The 23,212-nt window shown below is 61.5% G+C and overlaps 3 protein-coding genes across 3 annotated transcripts; all 3 read left to right on the top strand.

The window, feature by feature from the left end:
- Positions 1–299: 299 nt before the first annotated feature.
- Positions 300–5,059, top strand: LOC311186116 (sialic acid-binding Ig-like lectin 16; the record flags this gene model as incomplete). Its single annotated transcript, XM_084257003.1, is given in 10 exon segments — positions 300–377; positions 960–1,473; positions 1,604–1,984; positions 2,087–2,134; positions 2,240–2,512; positions 3,776–3,795; positions 3,886–3,964; positions 3,967–4,005; positions 4,181–4,274; positions 4,900–5,059. Coding segments are annotated over 10 exon segments (1,686 nt in total).
- A 4,529-nt stretch (positions 5,060–9,588) lies between these two features.
- LOC311186115 (sialic acid-binding Ig-like lectin 16) lies at positions 9,589–15,220 on the top strand (the record flags this gene model as incomplete). Its single annotated transcript, XM_084257002.1, has 9 exons — positions 9,589–9,666; positions 10,249–10,762; positions 10,893–11,171; positions 11,337–11,423; positions 11,529–11,789; positions 13,053–13,100; positions 13,225–13,482; positions 13,555–13,848; positions 15,027–15,220. The coding sequence occupies 9 exons, from the start codon at positions 9,589–9,591 to the stop codon at positions 15,218–15,220; spliced, it is 2,013 nt and encodes a 670-aa protein (XP_084113128.1).
- A 1,409-nt stretch (positions 15,221–16,629) lies between these two features.
- On the top strand, positions 16,630–22,966 carry LOC311186114 (piRNA-mediated silencing protein C19orf84; the record flags this gene model as incomplete). Its single annotated transcript, XM_084257001.1, has 2 exons — positions 16,630–16,832; positions 22,444–22,966. The coding sequence occupies 2 exons, from the start codon at positions 16,630–16,632 to the stop codon at positions 22,964–22,966; spliced, it is 726 nt and encodes a 241-aa protein (XP_084113127.1).
- Positions 22,967–23,212: the final 246 nt, after the last annotated feature.

The following is a 23,212-nucleotide window of genomic DNA, read 5'->3' as shown; positions in this document are numbered from 1 at the left end:
ACACTGCTGAGGGGAGCAGTGGGCGGCAGGAGAGGTCTGCGCGCCATGTGGGACCCTCCTCCGGTGGCCGGGGAGCAGCCGGGGATCGAACTGGCGCCGCAGAGGCTGTGGGCAGCTTCGCAACCCAGCGCTCAACCACTGCACCACCAGGGGAGGCCCCCGTTTTCCAGGAATTTCCATTCTCCAAATTGGATCCCCCCCCCCCCCAGGTGAGACACTGAGGCCAGACGGGGGTCGCAGCTGAGTGTCACCATGTGACTGTGACCAGAACGGTCACTCTGAGGAGGCGGGCCCCGGGCATGCTCTGGGAGCTCGCCCTGCTCACCAGGCCTGGCCTCTGGGTGCAGGTGCTGTGGCGGCCGCAGGTGTCAGAGTCGGTAACCAAGGAGAGAAGAGGAAGGGGAGATAGAGAAGAGGGCAGGTCTTGGGGTTACGCCCCCCAGGGCAGGGAGGGGAAGGGTGGGACAGGGACAGCCTGGGGTGGCTCCATGCTCCTGGGGAGATTTTCGTTTCGGCTACAAACGTCAGGCCGGCACGTCTCAGGCCATCTTGGGGACACACTCAGGCGACTCCCAGCACGTCCCCTATTTCAGGGGTTCTGTCAAGCTTCCCAGCAGCGCACTCAGCCGGCCCCTGCCCCTATGCCCAGGGCCCCCGTGAGCAGGCTCCCCGCGGACTTTCACTTCTGCTTCCCAGTGCCCCGGGCTGGCGGGAGAGCCCCGCACCGCCAGGCCCCAGCCAGACACCCCTCCCCCAGCCCGAGGTGACCCGGGCAGGGCACCTGCTCAGACTGCCCTGGCGACACCGGAAAGTCTGAGGGTCCTCCGAGGGGGTGAGGGGGTGGGCAGCGGTGAGGAATGGGGCGTGGTGGCCTGAGACTCACATCAGGGCTCATTTCATGCATCAGAGCCTCGAGCTCAGCTTCCGCCGGCCCTGCCTGAGCTTCCCCTTCTGCCCAGCCAGCGGCTGAAGTGCCCGGCGAAGACGCCTGTCCCGGAGGGCCCGGGCACCCCCAGGCAGAGATGCTCCTGCCGCTGCTGTGTGCTGCGCTGTGGGGCGGTGAGTGGGGTACAGGGTCGCAGGCTCAGTCCCCTGAATACTGGCTGGAAGTGCCGACGGAGGTGAGGGTGCCGAGGGGCCTGTGTGTGCTGGTGCCCTGCTCCTTCGAGTACCCCCGACACGACTGGGATGAGTCAACCCCAGCTCACGGCTACTGGTACAAGGACCACTGGATCTTGACGCGGGACCGAAAGGAGTACAGGGACCTGGTGGCCACAAACAACCCGAATAAACAGGTGCAACAGAGCACCCGGGGCCGATTCCAGCTGGTGGGCGAACCCCGGGATTTCAGCTGCTCCCTGCTGATCAGGGAGGTGCGGGTGGAGGACAGCGCCCGGTACTTCTTCCGCGTGGAGAGGGGCGAGAGCGTGAAGTACAATTTCTTGCAATTCAAGTTCAAGCTGGAAGTGACAGGTACGGAGCCGCTTCCCCAGGGAGGCCGCGGGGCCTCCTTTCCCTGCCCTTCCTGCTTCTCATCCCGGGGGGACTGTGAGGAGACCCCCGCCAGGCTCTCAGGCTGGGATGCGCCCTCTCACCCCTCCAGCGCCGACCCCGCAGCCGTTCCTCTACCTGCCGGAGACCCTGGAGCCCGGGCGCCAGGCCACCATCGTCTGTGTCTTCAACTGGACCTTCGAGGGATGTCCAGCCCCTGCTTTCTCCTGGAGGGGGGCCGCCCTCTCCGCCCCAAGAATCACCCGCAGTTACGCGCACTTCTCCATGCTCACCCTCACCCCACGGCTCCAGGACCACAACGCAGCCCTCACCTGCCAAGTGGACGTCACAGAGGCGCACGCGGAGAGGACTGTCCAGCTCAGAGTGGCCCGTGAGTTTGACGGGACTTGGGGGTGCGGAGAGGAGAGTGGCGGGAGCAGCCTGGCGGGGGGGAGGGGGGCGCTGTCCCCCGCTGTCCACCAGCCCGCACTGGGCACTTGATGCTCACTGGACTTCCCCGAGCGGCCTCTGCCCCAGGGGCTCTCTCTGGCCTCAGGACCGAAGGCCCCTCCCCCAGCCCGCCTCTTGGTTGCAGATGCCCCCCGAGACCTGACTATCAGCATTTCCCGGGCAAACACGTCAGGTATGAGGCGGGGAGGGCCCGGTGTCCTCTCTGGGGGCCAGGATGGGGGGATGGCAGCCCCCCTCCTCCCCGAGTCTTTATTCCCCCAGTTCTCATCCTCCCCAGCACCGGAGCCCCACGGCCAGGGCGCGCAGGCCTGGCGTGTGGACGCGCGGGAAGGCCAGTTCCTGCAGCTGCTCTGCGCCGCCAAGGGCTGGCCGCCCGCCACCCTGAGCTGGGCCCTGGAGGGCCGCGTCCTCGCCTGGTCACCTCCCTCGGGCGCCCAGGCCCTGGCGCTGGCGCTGCCCCGGGTGAAGGCGGGGGACGCGGGGAGATACACGTGCCGCGCGGAGAACCGGCTGGGCGCTGGGAGCCGCTGGCTGGACCTGGCTGTGCAGTGTGAGTGCCCGGGGAGGGGGGGCCTAGGCCCCCAGAGCTGGGGGCGGGCATGGCCCCTTCGGAGATTCTGACACCGCCAAGCCCGCGCCTGGGCTCCGGCTGGAGCCTTCGATCCAACTCCCTTCTGGAGGTGCCTGCCTGAGGTTTCCTGGGGGGGGGGGACGGTGCGCCCCGGGAGGACTGCACCCCCACACCGGCTGCCAGGGGCAAGTCCAGACACCCCCGTGCTTCTACAGCCCAGGCCTGGGCTCCATTCACTGAGCGGCTCACAGCACGCAGAGGAGCCCTGTGCCGCACGGACCGACCGGAATGCTGATGCCCGTGGGGGAGCTGCGGAAAGCTCCCCACACCCCCGCGTGTGCCCCCCAGGCGCTCTGGACCCTGCCGGGGGTTGTAGGAGGTGGTACCGTGGCCCCTTAGTGAAATCATCGGGCACCGGTCTCCTCCCAGCCTGGAGCGGCCTGTTTGCTTTGGTGACCGCGTCTTTTGTTCTTTAAGTTCCACGTCCCAGGAGCTAGTCTGGTTTTGCTTTGGCTGTTTTGGGGGGGACTACGTGGATGGAACTTGAGGTGACAGGATGCCAAGGGAAACGTCAGAAAGTGAAAGACAGACGCGGGGGTGTTTCCTTCATTTGTGGAATATAAACAAGCAAAGAACACTCACTGGCAAAGCCCAGGGAAGAGGAACTCAGACTGGGGAAAACGTACCCGGGACGGGAGGGCGCGGGGGCGGGCGTGGGGTACGGGGAGGATGTGGGAGGCCATGGGGGAGGGCCTGGGGGGGAAACAGGGCTTTGCCATGGAGCAGTGGCAGAGGACAAATGAAGCATGTGCACACATGGAGGTGTGAAAAGGGACCCCAACTGTATATAGACATGTCAGTGACTGACGAGTGAATTTTTAAAATCCACCAAAAAAAAAAAAAAAAATGGGATTATCAGGTGCTCCTTCCGACCTCCAGCTCCAACCCTCTAACCCGGGTTACTGTCCCCGACACCCTGGCCCTCCCCAGGCCCAGGCGTGTCCCCATCTCCTTCACAGGAACTCAGGCGCAGCTGAAAGGGGCTTGAATCCCCAGGGTTTCAGGGACTCTGGGCCAGAACAAAGCCATGCAGATAGCATAAATCTACATTTACATATATGTGTAGAACCATGAATCTGAGCATCATGGGAGCCAGCCCTGGAGTGGTGAGCACCCCGCGTCTCCAGGGGAGGTCCCTTGCCCAGGAGAAGCCCCCCAACCCCACGTTCTTCTCTGTTCCAGATGCCCCAGAGGACCTGAGAGTGACGGTCTCCCTGGCAAACAGGACAGGTAGGAAGGGGGGGCACCTGCCTGAGCCCGGTTCAGGGAGCCTGACCCTGAGCCCCTAAAAGCCCTCAAGCAAGGTGGTGCGGGAGCTGACTGGAGTGTGCCCCAGGGGTGAAGGGGAGCTCACCTGCCGAGCTCAGCACCCTCTGGCTCCCAGCACGCCTCCCTGAGCCCCTCCCCGCAGAGTGAGCTGGGGGCTGTGCTCGGTCCCCGCCTCCCCAGGCCCTTCAGCTCCCTGGCCTGAGCGACTAGTGCCCGGTGATGCGGGGAGTCCGAGAGAGCCCAGGTCGGGGTCCGGTGGGAGCAGACGGACGCAGATTGCACGGCAGCCAGTGACCCGTGCTCGCTCGGCTCCTACAGGGGGGGCGGCGACACAGGCCGAGATACAGCTTGTGGCCATCGGGGACGCGGCTGTCAAGACCCTGCTCCTCCTCCTCTGCCTCGTCGCCCTCATGTGAGCACCCCTGGGAGAAGGCGGGTGGGGGGAGCAGTGCAAGGGTGGACCCCAGAAATCGTGCTTGAGGCACCTGAACATGTGGGGGGGTGGGACGCAGGAGCTGTTCTTGAGGCCCCGCCCCCAGCATCCTGGACTGACCCCCTGCTGTGCCCAGCCAGTCTGTGGGTGACACCCGCCCCCCCGCCCCCTCCCCCCGCCACCTCAGTCAGCCTCCAGCCCCTCAGGGACAGGGCTGCTTTCTGCCTGCTGCCCCTTCTCACCAGATGGGAAGACCCCATCTCTCTTCTCTCAGAGTGAAGTCCCGCAGCAGGAAGGCAGCCAGGACATCGGGGGACCAGGAAGATACAGGCACATCCTGGGTTAAGCCCTTAGGTGCGTGATGGAAGCACCTCAAACCCCCCCCCACCTCTCCCAGGACAGCCCCCTGGATTGCTCTCTTGGCAAGGTCAACACTGAGCTCCACCTTCCCCCAGCCCACCCCCTGCTGGACCTGGCACACTGCAGGGGAATGTCCCCACCTGTAAGTCAGAACAGGGTGTCGCTCTGAGCTTTGACCTCCCCCCTGCTCCCTGCTCCCAGAAACCCCCAGTCACAGCTCACCCCGATGCCCATCTCCTCCCAGGTCAGATGTCACTTCATCCTGCAGCCTCATCTCTTCCCTGGTCTCTGAACCCCCTCCCCTCCAGCCTCCACCCGTGTCCTCCACAGACTCCAGGCTGAGTGTCCAGAGACCCTCCCCGTCCACCCTGCAGGGTCACGGCCCTGCCCTCTCCACGGACTGAGACCAGGTGCAGACAGCTCAGGCTGGGCTGAAGACCAGGCTGCCTCATACCGTCCCCCCATGCAGCCCGACAGCGCCTCTGTGACTCAGACTTTGCATGTGCTGTTCCTTCTCCCAAAATGCCTTTCCCTTCCCCTCCTGCCTCTCCATGTTCCGAGCATCCTTCAGATCAGCTCAGTATCTCTGAATGTGTGTGTGAGAGAGTGTGTGAGAGTGTGTGTGTGTGTAGAGAGACAGGGGCTGAGGTCTAAGGAGCAATAAGGAAGCAGGGCCTGCGTTTCCCTCAGAAAATGACAGCAGGCGGGGGCCTCCCTGGTGGCGCAAGGAGTTAAGCACAAGACTATGACACTATCCACAGCCTCTGCAGCACGAGTTCCATCCCTGGTTGGACAGGGAGCTACCCCCACGGCGCAGCAGACCTCTCCTGTCTCCCCGCTGCTCCCCTCGGCAGTGGATTTCAGTCAATCTGCCTGTTCTGCTTCCCACTCTGTCTCTGGGGCATCCTCTCACCGCCCCCCCACACCTCTTGCCTGCACCCCAGCTCCTGTATGCATAAAATAAATAATACTTTAAACAAAATTTAAAAAAAAGAAAATTACGGCAGGAAAGGAGAAGGGGACACGGAGAGCTCACCGGGCAGGCAGGGAGCTGTGGCCACAGGGGTGTGGGCAGCAGAGGGGACGGCGGGGGCCACAGCGGGGCAGTCTCCCTCCGAGGCAAGAGGAGGCGGCGCTGGACGAATGTGCCCACCGCACAGAGGCGAGACCCCGCAAGCCTGCAGCGAAACGGAAGATGGAGAAGCCACTTAAAAAGATGCTGGTGTAGGGCCTCCCCGGTGGCGCAGCGGTTGAGCGCTGGATTGCAGAGCTGCTCGCGGCCTCTGCGGCGCCGGTTCGATCCCCGGCTGCTCCCCGGCCACCAGAGGAGGGTCCCACATGGCGCGCAGACCTCTCCTGCCGCCCGCTGCTCCCCTCAGCAGTGTCCTTCGGCCCTTCTGCCTGCTCTGCTCCCCGCTCTGGCTCTGGTGAATTCTCTCACCCTCCCGCGCTTCTGACTGTACCCAGTGCATGTATAAACAAAACAAACAAACAAACATATGAATAAATAAATAAATAAAACATGCCTCTATTAAAAAAAAAAAAAAAAAAGATGCTGGTGGCCTGGGGGGAGCCGCTGCACTCTCAGCTGACCGAGGCGGCAGAGGGGAGGCGACAAGGTCACACCAGGAAGAGTAAAATGTGCTGAGGAGGCCAAAGAAACCACAGAACATGCCAGTGAGTGTGGGGACATGTGGGGAGTCTTGGTTCCCACTCCCAGGCGAGAGCCGGGAAGCAGCTGCAGAAGCTGGCACCTCACACTGCCCACGGGAAGGAACTGGGCAGGGGTGGGACGTGGGACGGGGGAAGCGGGACGAGGCGAGGCGGGGGAGCCAGTGTGGAGAGGAAGTGAGAGCTGCCGCGCGCGCGGGTCTGGGAGGGGAGTCTCACAGGGCTCGGAGAGGCCCTTGGTGTTGCTCCCGAGTCTAAACGAGAGGCCGATGCAATGCTGAAGAGACATGTCCAGAGCATACTTGAAACCCCACTCCGGCAGAGAACTGCCCCTGGAGGGAGTGCCAGAGAGACGGGCGAAAAATCAGGGGGCGAGGAGAGGCACCAGGTGGCCCCTGGGGCCTGGACAACCTAATTCCAGCAGGGTGACTTTGCTGTCCAGGCCACAGGTGGCGCTGTGTGCTGCCCATTGTAATTGTCACCACTGGGACTGTGGGGGCTCCTGGTATGTGGGGTGTAGAGGCCAGGGATGCGCTCAACCTCCCACAGTGCACAGGGCAACCCCGCCCCCCAAGAATCACCTGGATCAAAATATCAATGGCACCTTAGTGAAATGTCTTGGGTGATGAATGTTCTGGGGTGGGGATAACAGGGTAGCATCTTCCTGGATACTTAGACCTGGGCTGCGCTCCGTGGGTGGGCTGTGTGGGAAGTGAGGTGCAGGAGGGAATCTGACCGATACCAGCTGTTGCCGGCAGCTAACAGTGGTGTTTATTTTTATTTTTCTTAAAGATTTACTCATTTATTCATACAAGAGTTGGGGCACAGGACAGAGATGCAGGGGGTGAGAGGATTCACCAGAGACAGAGCGGGGAGGAGAACAGGCAGACTGATGAAGTACACTGCTGAGGGGAGCCGCGGGCGAGCCAGGAGAGGTCTGCTGCGCCATGTGGGTTGCTCCCTGGCCAGCCAGGGATCGAACTCATGCTGCAGAGGCTGTGGACAGCTCCACAGTGTAGTGCTTAACCTCATGAGCCACCAGGGAGGCCCTAACAGTAGTGTTTAGACCCTGAGAATCAGAAAGTTTGCAGTGAGAAGCAGCAAGTGCTAAAGCACATCAAAGTTTGAGATGTGCATTATCTATTTCCAAGCAGAGGTCAGAGGGGCAGGGAATCAAGTTTGGGATCAGCAACCGGTAGATTTCTAGTGTGTGTCTTATACATTTATTTTAGCTCCTATTATATATTTATATTTAATAAGCAGGCTTAACCAGCTATAGAGCAGCAGGGGGGCCTCCGGATCGGCACGTCAGGACAGTGGGGGAGCCACACACCCGCGCTGTGGAGGTGGGTAACTGGGGTTCCCGGCAGGACGGGCGAGGGGTGACAGATTGCTGAGCAGCTCGCGGATCTCCGGATCTGGACAGGGCGGCAGGGCCGGCCCAGAGGCCCACACCCTTGGCCTGAGGGAAGCCCTGAGCAGCCGGGAAAGGAGAGACAGATGCTTCCAGACGGCGCCCCAGTGAGCCCTGGACGCCCAGACCTCCAAGGCGCAGGGCTGCAGCATCCCTGCCCGCCCGCACCCCAGGCGCCCCAGGGAAGGGGGAGGCGCACGGTGGTCAGGCTCCCTCTCCCACACACGCCCCTGGCAGTGACCAAATCCCCCACCGCCCCCGCTCCCCGCCCCGCCGCAGTGCCCATGCTCACCCCTAACCCCAGGGGTTGCGGGCGGGGCGACCCGCAGCAGACAGAGGACTCGGCCACGTGCACAGAGGCCAAACCCAGGCCGCGGCGCCGCCTAGCGGCGGGCCCGGGAAGCGCAGCCTGCACCAAGGGGCTGAGGACCCCGCAGGCCCTTCCACAGGCGCCCCCCGCACCAGCCGCGCACAGCACTGCAGCTGCACAGCACCACGACCACGCTAGAGGGGGCGTCTCCAGAAAACCAAACCCAAAGACACAGAGGAGTGCGGGATACAACGGATGTAAAACAGCTCTCAGGAAGAAACGCGGGACATGGCCTCCCCGGTGGCGCAGCGGTTGAGCGCTGGGCTGCGAAGCTGCCCGTGGCCTCTGCAGCGCCGGTTCGATCCCCGGCTGCTCCCCGGCCACCGCAGGAGGGTCCCGCATGGCGCGCAGACCTCTCCTGCCGCCCGCTGCTCCCCTCAGCAGTGTCCTTCGGTCCTTCTGCCTGCTCTGCTCCCCGCTCTGGCTCTGGTGAATTCTCTCACCCTCCCGCGCTTCTGACTATACCCAGTGCTTGTATAAATAAATAAATAAAGGGATAAGTCTTAAAAAAAAAATCTGTTGAACCTTTAGGAGGTAGTAAAAAAAAAAAAAAAAGAAAGAAACGCGGGACATGCCAAGTGCCAGCAGCAAAGGGGGGCAGGGGAGGGGGGTTGTCCCGGGGCGACTCCGGGGAAATGAGGTCCAAGGGCAACCCCAAGCCCAGCAGGAAGGCGTCTCTATGAGGGATCAGGACACGCCTGCACACGGGAAGACCAGGCGAGGACGGCATGGCCATCTGAGCCACAGCCGGCCTGAGAAGAGCCTGCCCCCGCAGACGCCTTGTCCGGGGGCCGCAGCCACAGGGCCGCGAGGAGAGAAATTCCTGTTCAAGCCACAGGGTCTGCGGGTTCGTTGTGGCAGGCGGAGCAGACTGAGACAGTGGCCGTGAGGGCCAGGGCGGGGACAGCGACCGCCAGGACACTCTGGCCCCCTGACCGCTGCCCTCCATCAGGAGGAAGGGGCCACTCCCCAGCCCACCGCGATGTCTGTCCCCACAGGGTGTGGGGCGCAGGGTGAGGAGGAGGGCGGGCATTTATAAGCACTTGCCTGTTTTCTAGGAATTTTTTTTTTAAAGATTTATTTATTTATTTATACAAGCACTGGGTAGTCAGAAGCGCGGGAGGGTGAGAGAATTCACCAGAGCCAGAGCGGGGAGCAGAGCAGGCAGAAGCATCAAAGTACACTGCTGAAGGGAGCGCGGGTGGCAGGAGAGGTCTGCGCACCATGTGGGACCCTCGCTGGTGGCCGGGGAGCAGCCGGGGATCAAACAGGCGCTGCAGAGGCTGTGGGCAGCTTCGCAACCCACCGCTCAACCACTGCACCACCAGGGGAGGCCCCCGTTTTCCAGGAATTTCCATTCTCCAAATTGGATCCCCCCCCCCCCCGAGGTGAGACACTGAGGCCAGACGGGGGTCGCAGCTGAGTGTCACCATGTGACTGTGACCAGAACGGTCACTCTGAGGAGGCGGGCCCCGGGCATGCTCTGGGAGCTCGCCCTGCTCACCAGGCCTGGCCTCTGGGTGCAGGTGCTGTGGCGGCCGCAGGTGTCAGAGTCGGTAACCAAGGATAGAAGAGGAAGGGGAGACAGACAAGAGGGCAGGTCTTGGGGTTACGCCCCCCAGGGCAGGGAGGGGAAGGGTGGGACAGGGACAGCCTGGGGTGGCCCCATGCTCCTGGGGAGATTTTTGTTTCGGCTACAAACGTCAGGCCGGCACGTCTCAGGCCATCTTGGGGACACACTCAGGCGACTCCCAGCACGTCCCCTATTTCAGGGGTTCTGTCAAGCTTCCCAGCAGCGCACTCAGCCGGCCCCTGCCCCTATGCCCAGGGCCCCCGTGAGCAGGCTCCCCGCGGACTTTCACTTCTGCTTCCCAGTGCCCCGGGCTGGCGGGAGAGCCCCGCACCGCCAGGCCCCAGCCAGACACCCCTCCCCCAGCCCGAGGTGACCCGGGCAGGGCACCTGCTCAGACTGCCCTGGCGACACCGGAAAGTCTGAGGGTCCTCCGAGGGGGTGAGGGGGTGGGCAGCGGTGAGGAATGGGGCGTGGTGGCCTGAGACTCACATCAGGGCTCATTTCATGCATCAGAGCCTCGAGCTCAGCTTCCGCCGGCCCTGCCTGAGCTTCCCCTTCTGCCCAGCCAGCGGCTGAAGTGCCCGGCGAAGACGCCTGTCCCGGAGGGCCCGGGCACCCCCAGGCAGAGATGCTCCTGCCGCTGCTGTGTGCTGCGCTGTGGGGCGGTGAGTGGGGTACAGGGTCGCAGGCTCAGTCCCCTGAATACTGGCTGGAAGTGCCGACGGAGGTGAGGGTGCCGAGGGGCCTGTGTGTGCTGGTGCCCTGCTCCTTCGAGTACCCCCGACACGACTGGGATGAGTCAACCCCAGCTCACGGCTACTGGTACAAGGACCACTGGATCTTGACGCGGGACCGAAAGGAGTACAGGGACCTGGTGGCCACAAACAACCCGAATAAACAGGTGCAACAGAGCACCCGGGGCCGATTCCAGCTGGTGGGCGAACCCCGGGATTTCAGCTGCTCCCTGCTGATCAGGGAGGTGCGGGTGGAGGACAGCGCCCGGTACTTCTTCCGCGTGGAGAGGGGCGAGAGCGTGAAGTACAATTTCTTGCAATTCAAGTTCAAGCTGGAAGTGACAGGTACGGAGCCGCTTCCCCAGGGAGGCCGCGGGGCCTCCTTTCCCTGCCCTTCCTGCTTCTCATCCCGGGGGGACTGTGAGGAGACCCCCGCCAGGCTCTCAGGCTGGGATGCGCCCTCTCACCCCTCCAGCGCCGACTCCGCAGCCGTTCCTCTACCTGCCGGAGACCCTGGAGCCCGGGCGCCAGGCGACCATCATCTGTGTCTTCAACTGGACCTTCGAGGGATGTCCAGCCCCTGCTTTCTCCTGGAGGGGGGCCGCCCTCTCCGCCCCAAGAATCACCCGCAGTTACGCGCACTTCTCCATGCTCACCCTCACCCCACGGCTCCAGGACCACAACGCAGCCCTCACCTGCCAAGTGGACGTCACAGAGGCGCACGCGGAGAGGACTGTCCAGCTCAGAGTGGCCCGTGAGTTTGACGGGACTTGGGGGTGCGGAGAGGAGAGTGGCGGGAGCAGCCTGGCGGGGGGGAGGGGGGCGCTGTCCCCCGCTGTCCACCAGCCCGCACTGGGCACTTGATGCTCACTGGACTTCCCCGAGCGGCCTCTGCCCCAGGGGCTCTCTCTGGCCTCAGGACCGAAGGCCCCTCCCCCAGCCCGCCTCTTGGTTGCAGATGCCCCCCGAGACCTGACTATCAGCATTTCCCGGGCAAACACGTCAGGTATGAGGCGGGGAGGGCCCGGTGTCCTCTCTGGGGGCCAGGATGGGGGGATGGCAGCCCCCCTCCTCCCCGAGTCTTTATTCCCCCAGTTCTCATCCTCCCCAGCACCTGGCGTGTGGCAGGCCTGGCGTGTGGACGCGCGGGAAGGCCAGTTCCTGCAGCTGCTCTGCGCCGCCAAGGGCTGGCCGCCTGCCACCCTGAGCTGGGCCCTGGAGGGCCGCGTCCTCGCCTGGTCACCTCCCTCGGGCGCCCAGGCCCTGGCGCTGGCGCTGCCCCGGGTGAAGGCGGGGGACGCGGGGAGATACACGTGCCGCGCGGAGAACCGGCTGGGCGCTGGGAGCCGCTGGCTGGACCTGGCTGTGCAGTGTGAGTGCCCGGGGAGGGGGGGCCTAGGCCCCCAGAGCTGGGGGCGGGCATGGCCCCTTCGGAGATTCTGACACCGCCAAGCCCGCGCCTGGGCTCCGGCTGGAGCCTTCGATCCAACTCCCTTCTGGAGGTGCCTGCCTGAGGTTTCCTGGGGGGGGGGGACGGTGCGCCCCGGGAGGACTGCACCCCCACACCGGCTGCCAGGGGCAAGTCCAGACACCCCCGTGCTTCTACAGCCCAGGCCTGGGCTCCATTCACTGAGCGGCTCACAGCACGCAGAGGAGCCCTGTGCCGCACGGACCGACCGGAATGCTGATGCCCGTGGGGGAGCTGCGGAAAGCTCCCCACACCCCCGCGTGTGCCCCCCAGGCGCTCTGGACCCTGCCGGGGGTTGTAGGAGGTGGTACCGTGGCCCCTTAGTGAAATCATCGGGCACCGGTCTCCTCCCAGCCTGGAGCGGCCTGTTTGCTTTGGTGACCGCGTCTTTTGTTCTTTAAGTTCCACGTCCCAGGAGCTAGTCTGGTTTTGCTTTGGCTGTTTTTGGGGGGACTACGTGGATGGAACTTGAGGTGACAGGATGCCAAGGGAAACGTCAGAAAGTGAAAGACAGACGCGGGGGTGTTTCCTTCATTTGTGGAATATAAACAAGCAAAGAACACTCACTGGCAAAGCCCAGGGAAGAGGAACTCAGACTGGGGAAAACGTACCCGGGACGGGAGGGCGCAGGGGCGGGCGTGGGGTACGGGGAGGATGTGGGAGGCCATGGGGGAGGGCCTGGGGGGGAAACAGGGCTTTGCCATGGAGCAGTGGCAGAGGACAAATGAAGCATGTGCACACATGGAGGTGTGAAAAGGGACCCCAACTGTATATAGACATGTCAGTGACTGACGAGTGAATTTTTAAAATCCACCAAAAAAAAAAAAAAAAATGGGATTATCAGGTGCTCCTTCCGACCTCCAGCTCCAACCCTCTAACCCGGGTTACTGTCCCCGACACCCTGGCCCTCCCCAGGCCCAGGCGTGTCCCCATCTCCTTCACAGGAACTCAGGCGCAGCTGAAAGGGGCTTGAATCCCCAGGGTTTCAGGGACTCTGGGCCAGAACAAAGCCATGCAGATAGCATAAATCTACATTTACATATATGTGTAGAACCATGAATCTGAGCATCATGGGAGCCAGCCCTGGAGTGGTGAGCACCCCGCGTCTCCAGGGGAGGTCCCTTGCCCAGGAGAAGCCCCCCAACCCCACGTTCTTCTCTGTTCCAGATGCCCCAGAGGACCTGAGAGTGACGGTCTCCCTGGCAAACAGGACAGGTAGGAAGGGGGGCAGGGGATTTCTCAGTGTCAATCTGGGGACACCCGGCATGTGGAATGAGGAGTGCAGGGGGGGTCCCCCCAGCCGTCAGCTGTGCCTCTGTCCCGCTCTTGCCTCCCCCAGTACTGGAAAACCTCAGGAATGGCACGATGCTTCCCGTCCTGGAGGGCCAGAGTCTGCGCCTGCTCTGTGACACCCACAGCAACCCCCGGGCCACCATGAGCTGGGCCCTGGGGGGGCACACCCTGAGCCCCTCCCAGTCCATAGGCCCTGGGGTCCTGGAGCTGTTTCAGATACAAAGGGGGCAGCAAGGAGAGCTCACCTGCCTGGCCCAGCACCCCCTGGGCTCCCAGCACATCTCTCTGAGCCTGCGTGTGCAATGTGAGTGGGGGTGGGGACCCCTGGGTCCTGGGGAGGGGACAGGCACCGCTGACCTCTCCTCCTTCCCCACAGACCCCCCATGGCTGCTGGGCCCCTCCTGCTCCCTGGAGGACGAGGGTCTGCTCTGCAGCTGCTCTGCCCGAGCCCAGCCGGCCCCCTCCCTGCGCTGGCGGCTGGGGGAGCAGCTGCTGGAGGGGAACAGCAGCAACGTCTCCACCCAGGTCACTTTCAGCCCCTCGGGGCTCTGGGCCAACAGCTCCCTGCGCCTCAGCGGGGGGCTCAGCTCTGACCTCACACTCAGCTGTGAGGCCCAGAACCCCCACGGGACCCATATCGCCGCCCTCCTGCTGCAGCCAGGAAGAGCAGGTCAGGGGCCACTGGGGTGGGTTGTGTGGGGCAGGGAACTGGGGGGCTCGCCGGGGAGGGTGCAGCAGGGTTTCTAGGAGATGGAAAGGGACTGCAGGTAACTCCTCTGCAAGGGCCTCGAGGGGGGTGGGCGTGAGCACCCACGCGCATGAGAGGGGCTCAGGCATTTCTGACGTCTCCACGTGTAGACGAGAAGGGATTCATCTCAAAAACCCTCTCCCATGGAATACTTCTGGGAATTGGTGCCACGACCCTCCTCTTCTGCATCACCCTAATCCTGTGAGTTAGGAGCACCAGGAGAGGGGAGCGAGGGGGAGAAAGATCTGGGGCCTGGGCAGTGGCTGGGGATAGGGGCGGGGCCTGGAAGTGGATGGAGGCGGGGCCCGTGTGGGGCGGGGCCAGGACACTCCTCTGTTTCCTCAGCGTGAAGACTCTAAGAAAGAAAGGACCCCCCGCAGAAAGGGTCACAAGGAGGAGCACCATCCTGGATTACATCAACGTGATGCCCCACGCAGGCCCCCTGGTGAGTACCTCCTGGAAAGACCACCTCTTCCTCCCCTTTTCTACACCCAGCAGCACTTTCTCCGCCTCCTAGTCGGCTCCACCCTTCTTGGGGATTAGAACTCAGGCACTTGTTGGGTTTGTAGCAGCCCCAAGTTCATGACTTATCAGAGTTCATGGCACACTAAGTATTAACATCGCTGAGATGTAGTGTGTCCTGGTGAACAGCAGGGCTCGGAGGCCAGCCAGCGTAGGTACAGCTTTGCTGCCAGTGCTGTGTGTTCTCGGACAAATCGCTTAGCCTCTCTGGGCCTCAATTCCTTTTTTTTTTTTTTTAAAGATTTATTTATTTATTTATTTATACAAGCACTGGGTACAGTCAGAAGCGCGGGAGGGTGAGAGAATTCACCAGAGCCAGAGCGGGGAGCAGAGCAGGCAGAAGGACCGAAGGACACTGCTGAGGGGAGCAGCGGGCGGCAGGAGAGGTCTGCACGCCATGTGGGACCCTCCTCCGGTGGCCGGGGAGCATCTGGGGATCGAACCGGGGCCTCGATTCCTTTAATTGTACAGTTAATGAATCAATCAATCACAATGGTCATTCCTCCCTTAGACCCGGAATCGGAAACCCAAACCAAGCGGGCCTCCCCAGCCCCCTCCTTCAAGCGCTGTCTCCCCAGAACCCAAGGGGAACCAGAAGGAGCTGCATTTCGTTTCACACAGTCGCCCAGGACCCAGATCACCCGCTCAGGTCCCAGAGGCAGAGCCTAAGCAAGAGGAGATCCATTATGCTACGCTGCACTTCCTGGGGCTCAGGCCACGGGAGATGCTGGCACCCAGCAACTCGGAGTATGCAGAAGTCAAGTTCCACTGAGGATGGTGGGCTGCAGGGGAGGGGGAAACAGAGGCAAAGTCTCTCTCTTTAAAAATTCTCCAAGGTGGGCCTCCCTGGTGGCACAGCGGTTGAGCGCTGGGTTGCGAAGCTGCCCGCGGCCTCTGTGGTGCCGGTTCGATCCCCGGCTGCTCCCCGGTCACCGGAGGAGGGTCCCACATGGCGCGCAGACCTCTCCTGCCGCCCGCTGCTCCCCTCAGCAGTGTCCTTCGGTCCTTCTGCCTGTCTGCTCCCCGCTCTGGCTCTGGTGAATTCTCTCACCCTCCCGCGCTTCTGACTGTACCCAGTGCATGTGTAAACAGAACAAACAAACAAACAAATAAATAAAATAAATAAACATGCCTCTATTTAAAAAAAAAAAAAAAATTCTCCAAGGTGCTCCCAGCCCTGGTTGTGGGAACTGCTGGACCAACGTCTCCTGAGCGCCCTTCTCCACATGCGTTCTGGATGCCAGGAGAGAGGAGGGAGGGCCTAAGAGATGGCTCAGCGGTCCCCTTGGTGGGACTGGTGAGCTAAATCCCTCAGGTCAAGGCTGGGGCTGCCTATTTTCACCCCACCCCCCAGGCTGAGTGTATTTCACGTGTTCAATGGCAGTGGGGGCGGGGTTAAAAAAGACTTGAGTTGCATGGAAAACTTAAGACATTCAGACTCCAATGCCCCAGAATAAAGTCTGAGGGGTCCCTCGGGGCCATTCTCTTACTCTGTGGCTGATTTTGCTTACTGGCTGGTCCCTTACAGGCAAGGTTTGCAGATTTTCATCTAAAACCCACTTATTTCTGCAGAAGAGGAAATAAGTGGAGTCCAGACACAGGGTGGAGAGTAACCAGGGGGAAATGACAAGGTGGGGAGTTCCCCGGAGACTAGCCTGGGGGCCGAGGGAGGTTGGGGGGGGCGACGGCTTCCAGGAGGCAGGGTGCTTGCGAGTGGAGGGAAGGAGCGACTTCCGTCCCTGAAGGGCAGCCAGGATGGGAGAGGAAGGTTTCTCAGGCCAGACGGGGGCCCCTCCTCCTTCCCCTCAGCTCTTTAGCAATGTGGCTTCAGAGAAGGCCCTCCTGGGGTTGGTTACTAACAGGAGCCCAGAGAGGAGCTGGCCTTTGCATTTAAAGAGAAAACTGATTTTACAAAACTGGAGGACAGGAAGAGCTGGGGGAAGAGATTAAGCAGAAGTTGGGGGTAAAGCTGACGAGACTGTATGGGCCAACAGGGTTTTCTCAGTCACAAACCAACAGTGCCAGTGCCCTAAGAGAAGGGAAAGAGAGGGGCGGCCTTTGCTATGCGAGCAGTAAGGCACCCCATCTCCAGTAACAACTGCGTGAGTGAAAGGAGAATCCCCGCTGCGAAGCCACCAGAGAGATTAGTTCACTTCTGGAGGTCACGCAGGAGAAAGGGACATGGTAGGAGTCTCACCTGTGACGGAGCAGCTCCACAAGCACCGCTCCCCACCCTTCGAGATGCCGCCTGAAGGGGGCGCGCATGGGCAGACTCGGGACCACAGGCCCCAAGACCCATCTCCGGAGCTTAGTCTCAGGGGGGAGTTGCTGACCAGGAGTGGGGATGGCCCCAGCCAGAGATTACCCGAGGAGACCCACACCTCGTACCCACCTCCGCATCATCACCAGCTCAAACTCAGAGCTTTTTAGTAGGGAGAATGCTTCCAGCACTGATTAAGATACAGTGAGCACCAAGCCGGGGCACTGTTGTTCGCTTACTGCTTACAAGATCCCATAAATAATCACAAAGTCTTCAGGGCATTGTTGACCAAAGACTGGGGGAGGAAGTGTCTCTTCTTGCCAGTCCGAATGAACTGGCTCTTTTTATAAGGCAGCCAGAAAAGGCTGACGTTAATCTAGAAGGATTCAGCAAGACCTAGCGGGTGTTAACTCGATAATCAAGAGCTAATTCTCCCACTGGTTTCTGAGCCACTGCCGGCAAGCTTTCCTTATCTGATGTACTTATCCTTTTATGGCGTAAAGACGCCACCCCGCTCCCTGCCCACACCGTGAGCTGGGAGACACAACAGCCGCTCAGGGGCCAGCTCCACGCCGGCTCCACGGGGAAGGTGACAAGCTTGCTTGTCCTTCTAATTGAGGTGACGCCGGTCTGCATGTCCACTCACGACTTTGATTCTCATGAAAGGCACCAAGAGGAAGGCCTGACCTTTCTTTAATATGACAAAGTAGTTAGCAGGCACAAATTCTTAGGACAGAGCAACCGTGGAAACTCAAGGACAGCTCACAGCTCTATTTCTTGTATTAGTCATCGATGACAAAAATCCCCCCTTCAGTCAAGTTTTGTGGTTCCTGGCTCTCCTGCTGTGACAGCTGGGCCTCAGAGGCAGATCAGTGACCAACAAATAAAGAAGAAGGGGCGGGGCCTCCCTGGTGGCTCGGGGTTAAGATGCAGCACTATGAAGCTATCACCAGCCACTGAAACACGAGTTTGATCCCCGGCCAGCAGGTGACCCACATGGCGCAGCAGACCTCTCCTGTCTCTCTGCTGCTCCCCTCAGCAGTGTATTTCAGTAGATCCGCCCGTTCGGCTCCCACTCTGGTCTAGCCCCCCCCACACCTTTGGCCGGCACCCCAGCTCTTGTATGCATAAACAAATAAATCTTAAAAAAAAAAAAAAAGAAGAAGGGCGGTCTCCCTTGTGGTGCAGGGGGTTGGGGTGTAACCTATGAAGCTATCTGCAGCCACTGCAGCACGAGTTCTATCCCCAGCCAGCCAGGGAGCAACCCACATGGCGCAGCAGACCTCTCCTGCCTCGCCCGCTACTCCCCTCAGCAGTATGTTTCGGCTCTGCCTGTTCTGTTCCCCACTCTGTCTCTGGTGGATCCTCTCAGCCCCCACACCTCTGGCCCATACCCCAGTTCTTATACGCATGAATAAATAAATCTTAAAAAAAAAAGAAGAAGAAGAAGGGGGAGAAGAGCGAAAGACAAGAGAGAGGTTGCCCGCTCTCTGCAAAGATGTAAAGGTGGAGAGATTCTGGTTCTCCTTCTGCCCCCAAATCCTGAGTGCGCTCCTTCAGTTTGACCCGGGAAAACACAACAGGGCGACGCTAGGCAACGGGTCTGAGTTTACTGGGTTAAGGGTCCTGACTTTGGCAACTGTGTCTTGGGACTTAGAGGGAGGGCTGAGTGTTCTTAGCCAGCACTCCTGGGAGGAGCAGCGTTGTGTAAAGGAAACCACCAGCAGGCACACAGACCCAGCTTGGGCTGTCTCCTTTGCCAGGCTTCCCAACCACAGGCAGCACACATACAAAACAGCTGCACCGCTGCTGGCTGGCTCCAGCGTGTGCTGTTAATGTGAGGGGGAAAGGATGTCCTGAGCAAACTCCATACAGGCTTTGTGCCCTCCACACCCCCACTCCATCCAGACACTGGGCACTACAAATCCCATAATCCCCAAAAAGAGGTTTGCAAGAACCTGAGGGTGGAGTGAAGCGGCCATTTTCTCTGTTTATGAATATAACCAGCCATGGGAGTGGGTCTCGCGCTCTCGTGGCCAGGCAGCGCTTGGTCTCAGCGGGTCATTTGGGATTCCAGGCGGAACGGGTAGGACGCATTTAAGAATTTATCTCCCTCTTTTTCTCCCTGAGTTGTTCATTTCCTCATTTCCCCTTCCCTTGTGAATAAACCTTTTGTTAACCTTTTGTGTGTGCCTGCAGTTTAAGCCACCTTTAAGCACATGGGTGAGGACCCACAGTCAGACAACCCGTTTTATATCGGGGTTGCCCTGTAACATTAAGACTCTATTTCTCTTCTCCTAACGGCGTCTCACATTCTGTCACTTTCCAAACAGTTCTCGAGGCAGTTAAGGGGGAAGAAATAAATTGTAAGCCAGTGAGATGTGAGCTGCCCCTCCGAACAGAATAAACTGGGTCATGAACTGGCTTCTGTTTGAATGCAGGGGTGGCACCACTCACTGGGCCCTGATCAAACACAGAAACTGAATCTTGGGCTAAGAAACCCCAAAATTCCTGTTTGAAAGAAAACCTCAAAAGTCCTGTTTGAGCAGGTGGACTGTAATCTCCACTGGAGGGCCCTGTTTGGACCTGAGACCAGAACAGGTAGACCCCCAGGCTAACCAAAAGTGCCGTGCCAGACCAAGAAGCATGCAATCCTGATTCCCCACAATGGTCTTAGAATTTTCTGGAAGGGGCCGGCAGAGAGCCCAGCATGCCGGGACACAGTCTAGCCCAGAACAAACTTTGACATGGTTGGTTCTATCCTCTTTCCCATGGTGTGAGGCTGCCCCTTTAAAACTGTAGCTTAGGGCCTCCCCTGGTGGCGCAGTGGTTGAGCACTGGGCTGTGAAGCCGCCAGCAGCCTCTGCAGCTCCTGTTTGATCTCGTGCAGCTGGCGAGGGTCCCACATGGCGCCAGAGACCTCGCCTTCCGCACCCGGCTGCTCCCCTCAGCAGTGTCTTTCGTCAGTCTACCTGTTCTTCTCCCCGTTCTGGCTCTGGTAAATTCTCTCACCCTCCCTGGTTTCTAAGTGTGCCCAGTGCTTGTATAAATAAATAAATAAATCTTAAAAAAACAAACAAAACAAAACTGTAGCTTAGCTCCCCTGGGAGGGTAAACCTGTGAGTCATTTCCTGAACCCCCAGGGGCCCAGTTTGATCATCTGTGAAAGGCAGATTAAATGAGTCAGAATTATCAATTAAAACGGACATCTATTTTATAAAGTAACTGACTAGCATCCCTCAAGAAGGTCCAGGTGGGGAGGACAGGGCGATGCCAAGGAACTGCTGTAGACAGAGGGCAACAGGAGAGCTGGTGACGAGGTGGGGTCCTGCTGTGGGTTCCAGAACAGAGAAGAGGACACTGATGTCCAAAACCCACAGCACATCAGCAGCTTGGTTAACAGTGGGGCTGTCTGGTTTGCTCTGACAAACGTGTCCTGACCGCGGAGGCAGGAAACGGACAGGTGGTCATTCAGGTGAGACCTTTGTGGGCATCTGTATTCACTTTGAACTTTTTTGTCCATATAAAAGTGTTGTAGAAAGAAATTCTACTTTTTACCCAGGCAGAAGAAGAACAACCGGTACTTCAGGAATGGTGAGGTCAGAAGCTGTATTACTCATGCATGAGGTCCCAGACCTGGGTATCCCCATAAGGTCTGAGCACCTGTTTAAAGACCAAGAGTTCCTTTTTTTACACAACTGTGTCCGTATCTGTTACATGGATAACACCGTTTTTCAATCAGGCACAACCATTTGAGGCAAAGTCCCCAGACAAGGCGGGCAAGGCAAGGGGGGCAAGATGCAGGCATTCGGCGATGGCCTTGGAGAGAGAGACCAGCTTGGCCAGCTGCCCGGCCTGGTAGATAAGGGTGCTGAGGGCCTGGCCATGAATCCTGAGAGGGAAGGAGCTGGAAGGAAGCAAACTTGTTGATGACGCCTGCGCTGGAGTGTTCACTGCACCTGGGCTGGAGGTTCCGCCGGAATCTTTATTATAGTCATTTGCTCGAGAATATCTTCGCACTTCAAAAGCAGTCCAAAAATTCAAAAATTCTGTTTAAAAATGGACCCATCTCTCTCCCCCTGGTTCATCCCTTCCTAGTCCCTCAACACCTGGCTCCACCCGCGGGAGGGGCCGGCTCCCGTTCCCGGCCCTCCCCACAGGGGCCTCCCGCACCACCTCGAAACACAGCCCCTGGCCCCGCGCCTCCACGGCCCCCCAGAAGCCGCGGCTACGGTCTTACTCCCGAGGAAACACACGGTTGGCGCCCCCGCCGCCCGCCCTGGCCTTCCTCGCCGGGGGAGCCAGAAGCGGAGTCCCTCGTCCTCCAGGGCTGTGCCGCGCGGCCCGGCGGGAGGCTCCTGGCCGGGGGCCCGTGGTTGGGGGGCCCGTGGTTGGGGGGCCCCTGGGCCGGGCGCCCTCCGGCCCTGACACCCGCTTCTTCAGTCCAGGGAACGGACACAACTGCCTCCCGGGAGGGCGCTGCCCGCCGCCCGCGGGCCGAGGGGGAGGGCGCTGCCCAGCAGCACCCCGGGGTGGGGGGGGGCGCGAGCGCCGGCGGACGACGGGGAAATGGACGTTCACGCCGCGGACCACCCCGCAGGCCCGGCCGCGCTTACACGAGCCTGCAATGACCGAGGCGTCTGCGTCTGCGGAGGGCAGGAGGCGGCGAGGAGGGAGGACAGGGCCGGGGCGGCGGGGCGCAGGGAAGGCGGGAAGCGGGGAGTCACCTGAGGGGGCGGCTTTCGCCCGCGGCCCGCGCCCCTCCCGGGCTGGGGGCCACGCGGGCCCACGGGGAGGCGGCGGACGCCAGGACTTGGGGTCGAAGGTTCGGCAGAGACGCGAGGAGGCGCCCCGCGGCCCGGGACACCCCGCAGCCGTCGTCCCGTCTGAGGACCCCGCCGGGAGCCTGAGGAGAACGGGACACCCCGCGGCTGGGGGAGGGGCGGGCCCCGGGGCGAGGAAAGGGGGGGCTCAGGAGCGGGTGTCGGAAGGCGGGGGCTGCGTCCGCACCCCCAGAGGGAGGGGCGACCGCCCCGCAGGCCCCCGCACGTCCGCAGACGAGGCCCCGCCCCCTGCCGGCTGCCCCCCCCCACCCCCCCCGCGCTCCCGGAGAAATCGCAGCGAAGGTTCTAGAACAAATAACCCCCGTGAAGATGGAAGAGCAGAAAGAAGGGCCCGGGCCTGCGGGGTAGGACAGCGCCGGCGAGGGCTGGGCCCGGGGTGCGGGGCTGCGGGGGGGGGGGGGGGGGGGGAGGGGCCGCGGGCCGGAGGCTCGGGGCGCCCGCGGGGGCGGGGGGGGGGTCAGCATCACCGCGCCTATCGCAGCGGCGCCGTGTTACTAATCACCACAGTAATGCAGTTACCATGTGGAGAAATTACATAACGCCCCACACAACACACACACAACAGTCCACAGTAACCATCTCCGTCCCTCGGGCCGCCCTCCGGCCGGCGCTCCCGCAGCGGGAAGACCGAAGCTGCCCCAGGGACTTGCTGCAGGCTTTGGCTTTGGCTTTGGCTTTGGCTTTGGCTTTGGCTTTGGCTTTGGCTTTGGCTGGAGCCGCGCCCTTGGGGAGGCACCGAGTCAGGCCCCAGCTCTGGCCCGAGTCTGGGTCTGAGGGTGGGGGGCAGAGGCAGGCGCAGAGAGACACCCCAGGACAACGGCTGCAGTAGCCCGGGCGCCTAACGGCAGACGAGCGGCCGGCGGGACCGCTGACCTGTCCCCCTCGTTGCAGGACCGGCTTGCCCCTGCCAGCGCCCGGGCCTGAGCCGCGCCCCCACGCGCCCCTGCCGGCCCTGCCGCCTTCCCTCCTGGGCGCCGTGGACCCAGCCCACCTGGGGCTGCCGGAGAGCGTGGCCTCGGTCACCGTGCCCATCCGCCTGGATGCCCTCTCCTGCCTCCTGCACAGCGCGCTCCTCGGGGCCTGCGCCCTCCAGCAGGCCTGGCCCTCCTGCCCCTGCTCCGGGGGGTGCTGGCCCCCTCCTGGCTGCGCCACGGGTCCACCCAGGGTGCGGGGGGCTCGGGAGGTCCGGCCCAGGCCAGGCCGGGGTCGGGGCCAGCGGCGATGGGGCCCTGGGAGGGCCGAGCCTCCAGAGAGGGGCTGGGCTGCGGGCGCAGGCGCTGCTCCCAGGAGCCCCCCCATGAAGCCACCATCCCCACTGGTACCGCCTAACCAGGATGGGGAGAAGGAAGCCCAAGGCCCTGGGCCAGCCGTGGACATGGCGCCTGCAGCTGAGGACTGGGAGACAGAGTATTAGGACCCCGTGTCCAGCAAGGCTGGGCCCCACAAGGCTCCCCGGGAGGATTCTTGGAGCCCAGTGTCATGGCAGCCTTCTCAGAGATACCCCAAGAAACAACCCACCCCCATTCCTCTTCCCCCAAAACCTCAGGAAGGGGCCGTGTGGTCACCTGGTGAGACCCCCAGTGATTCAAGATCCCAAGTCAGAACCCAGGCCTCGCCCTGTTGCGGACACCCTCTCCGCCACAGGGATAGCACACCTCAC

The sequence above is a fragment of the Talpa europaea genome, assembly GCF_964194135.1.
Source record: "Talpa europaea genome assembly, chromosome: 16".
NCBI lineage: Eukaryota > Metazoa > Chordata > Mammalia > Eulipotyphla > Talpidae > Talpa > Talpa europaea.
This window is presented reverse-complemented; position numbering and strand designations above follow the sequence as displayed.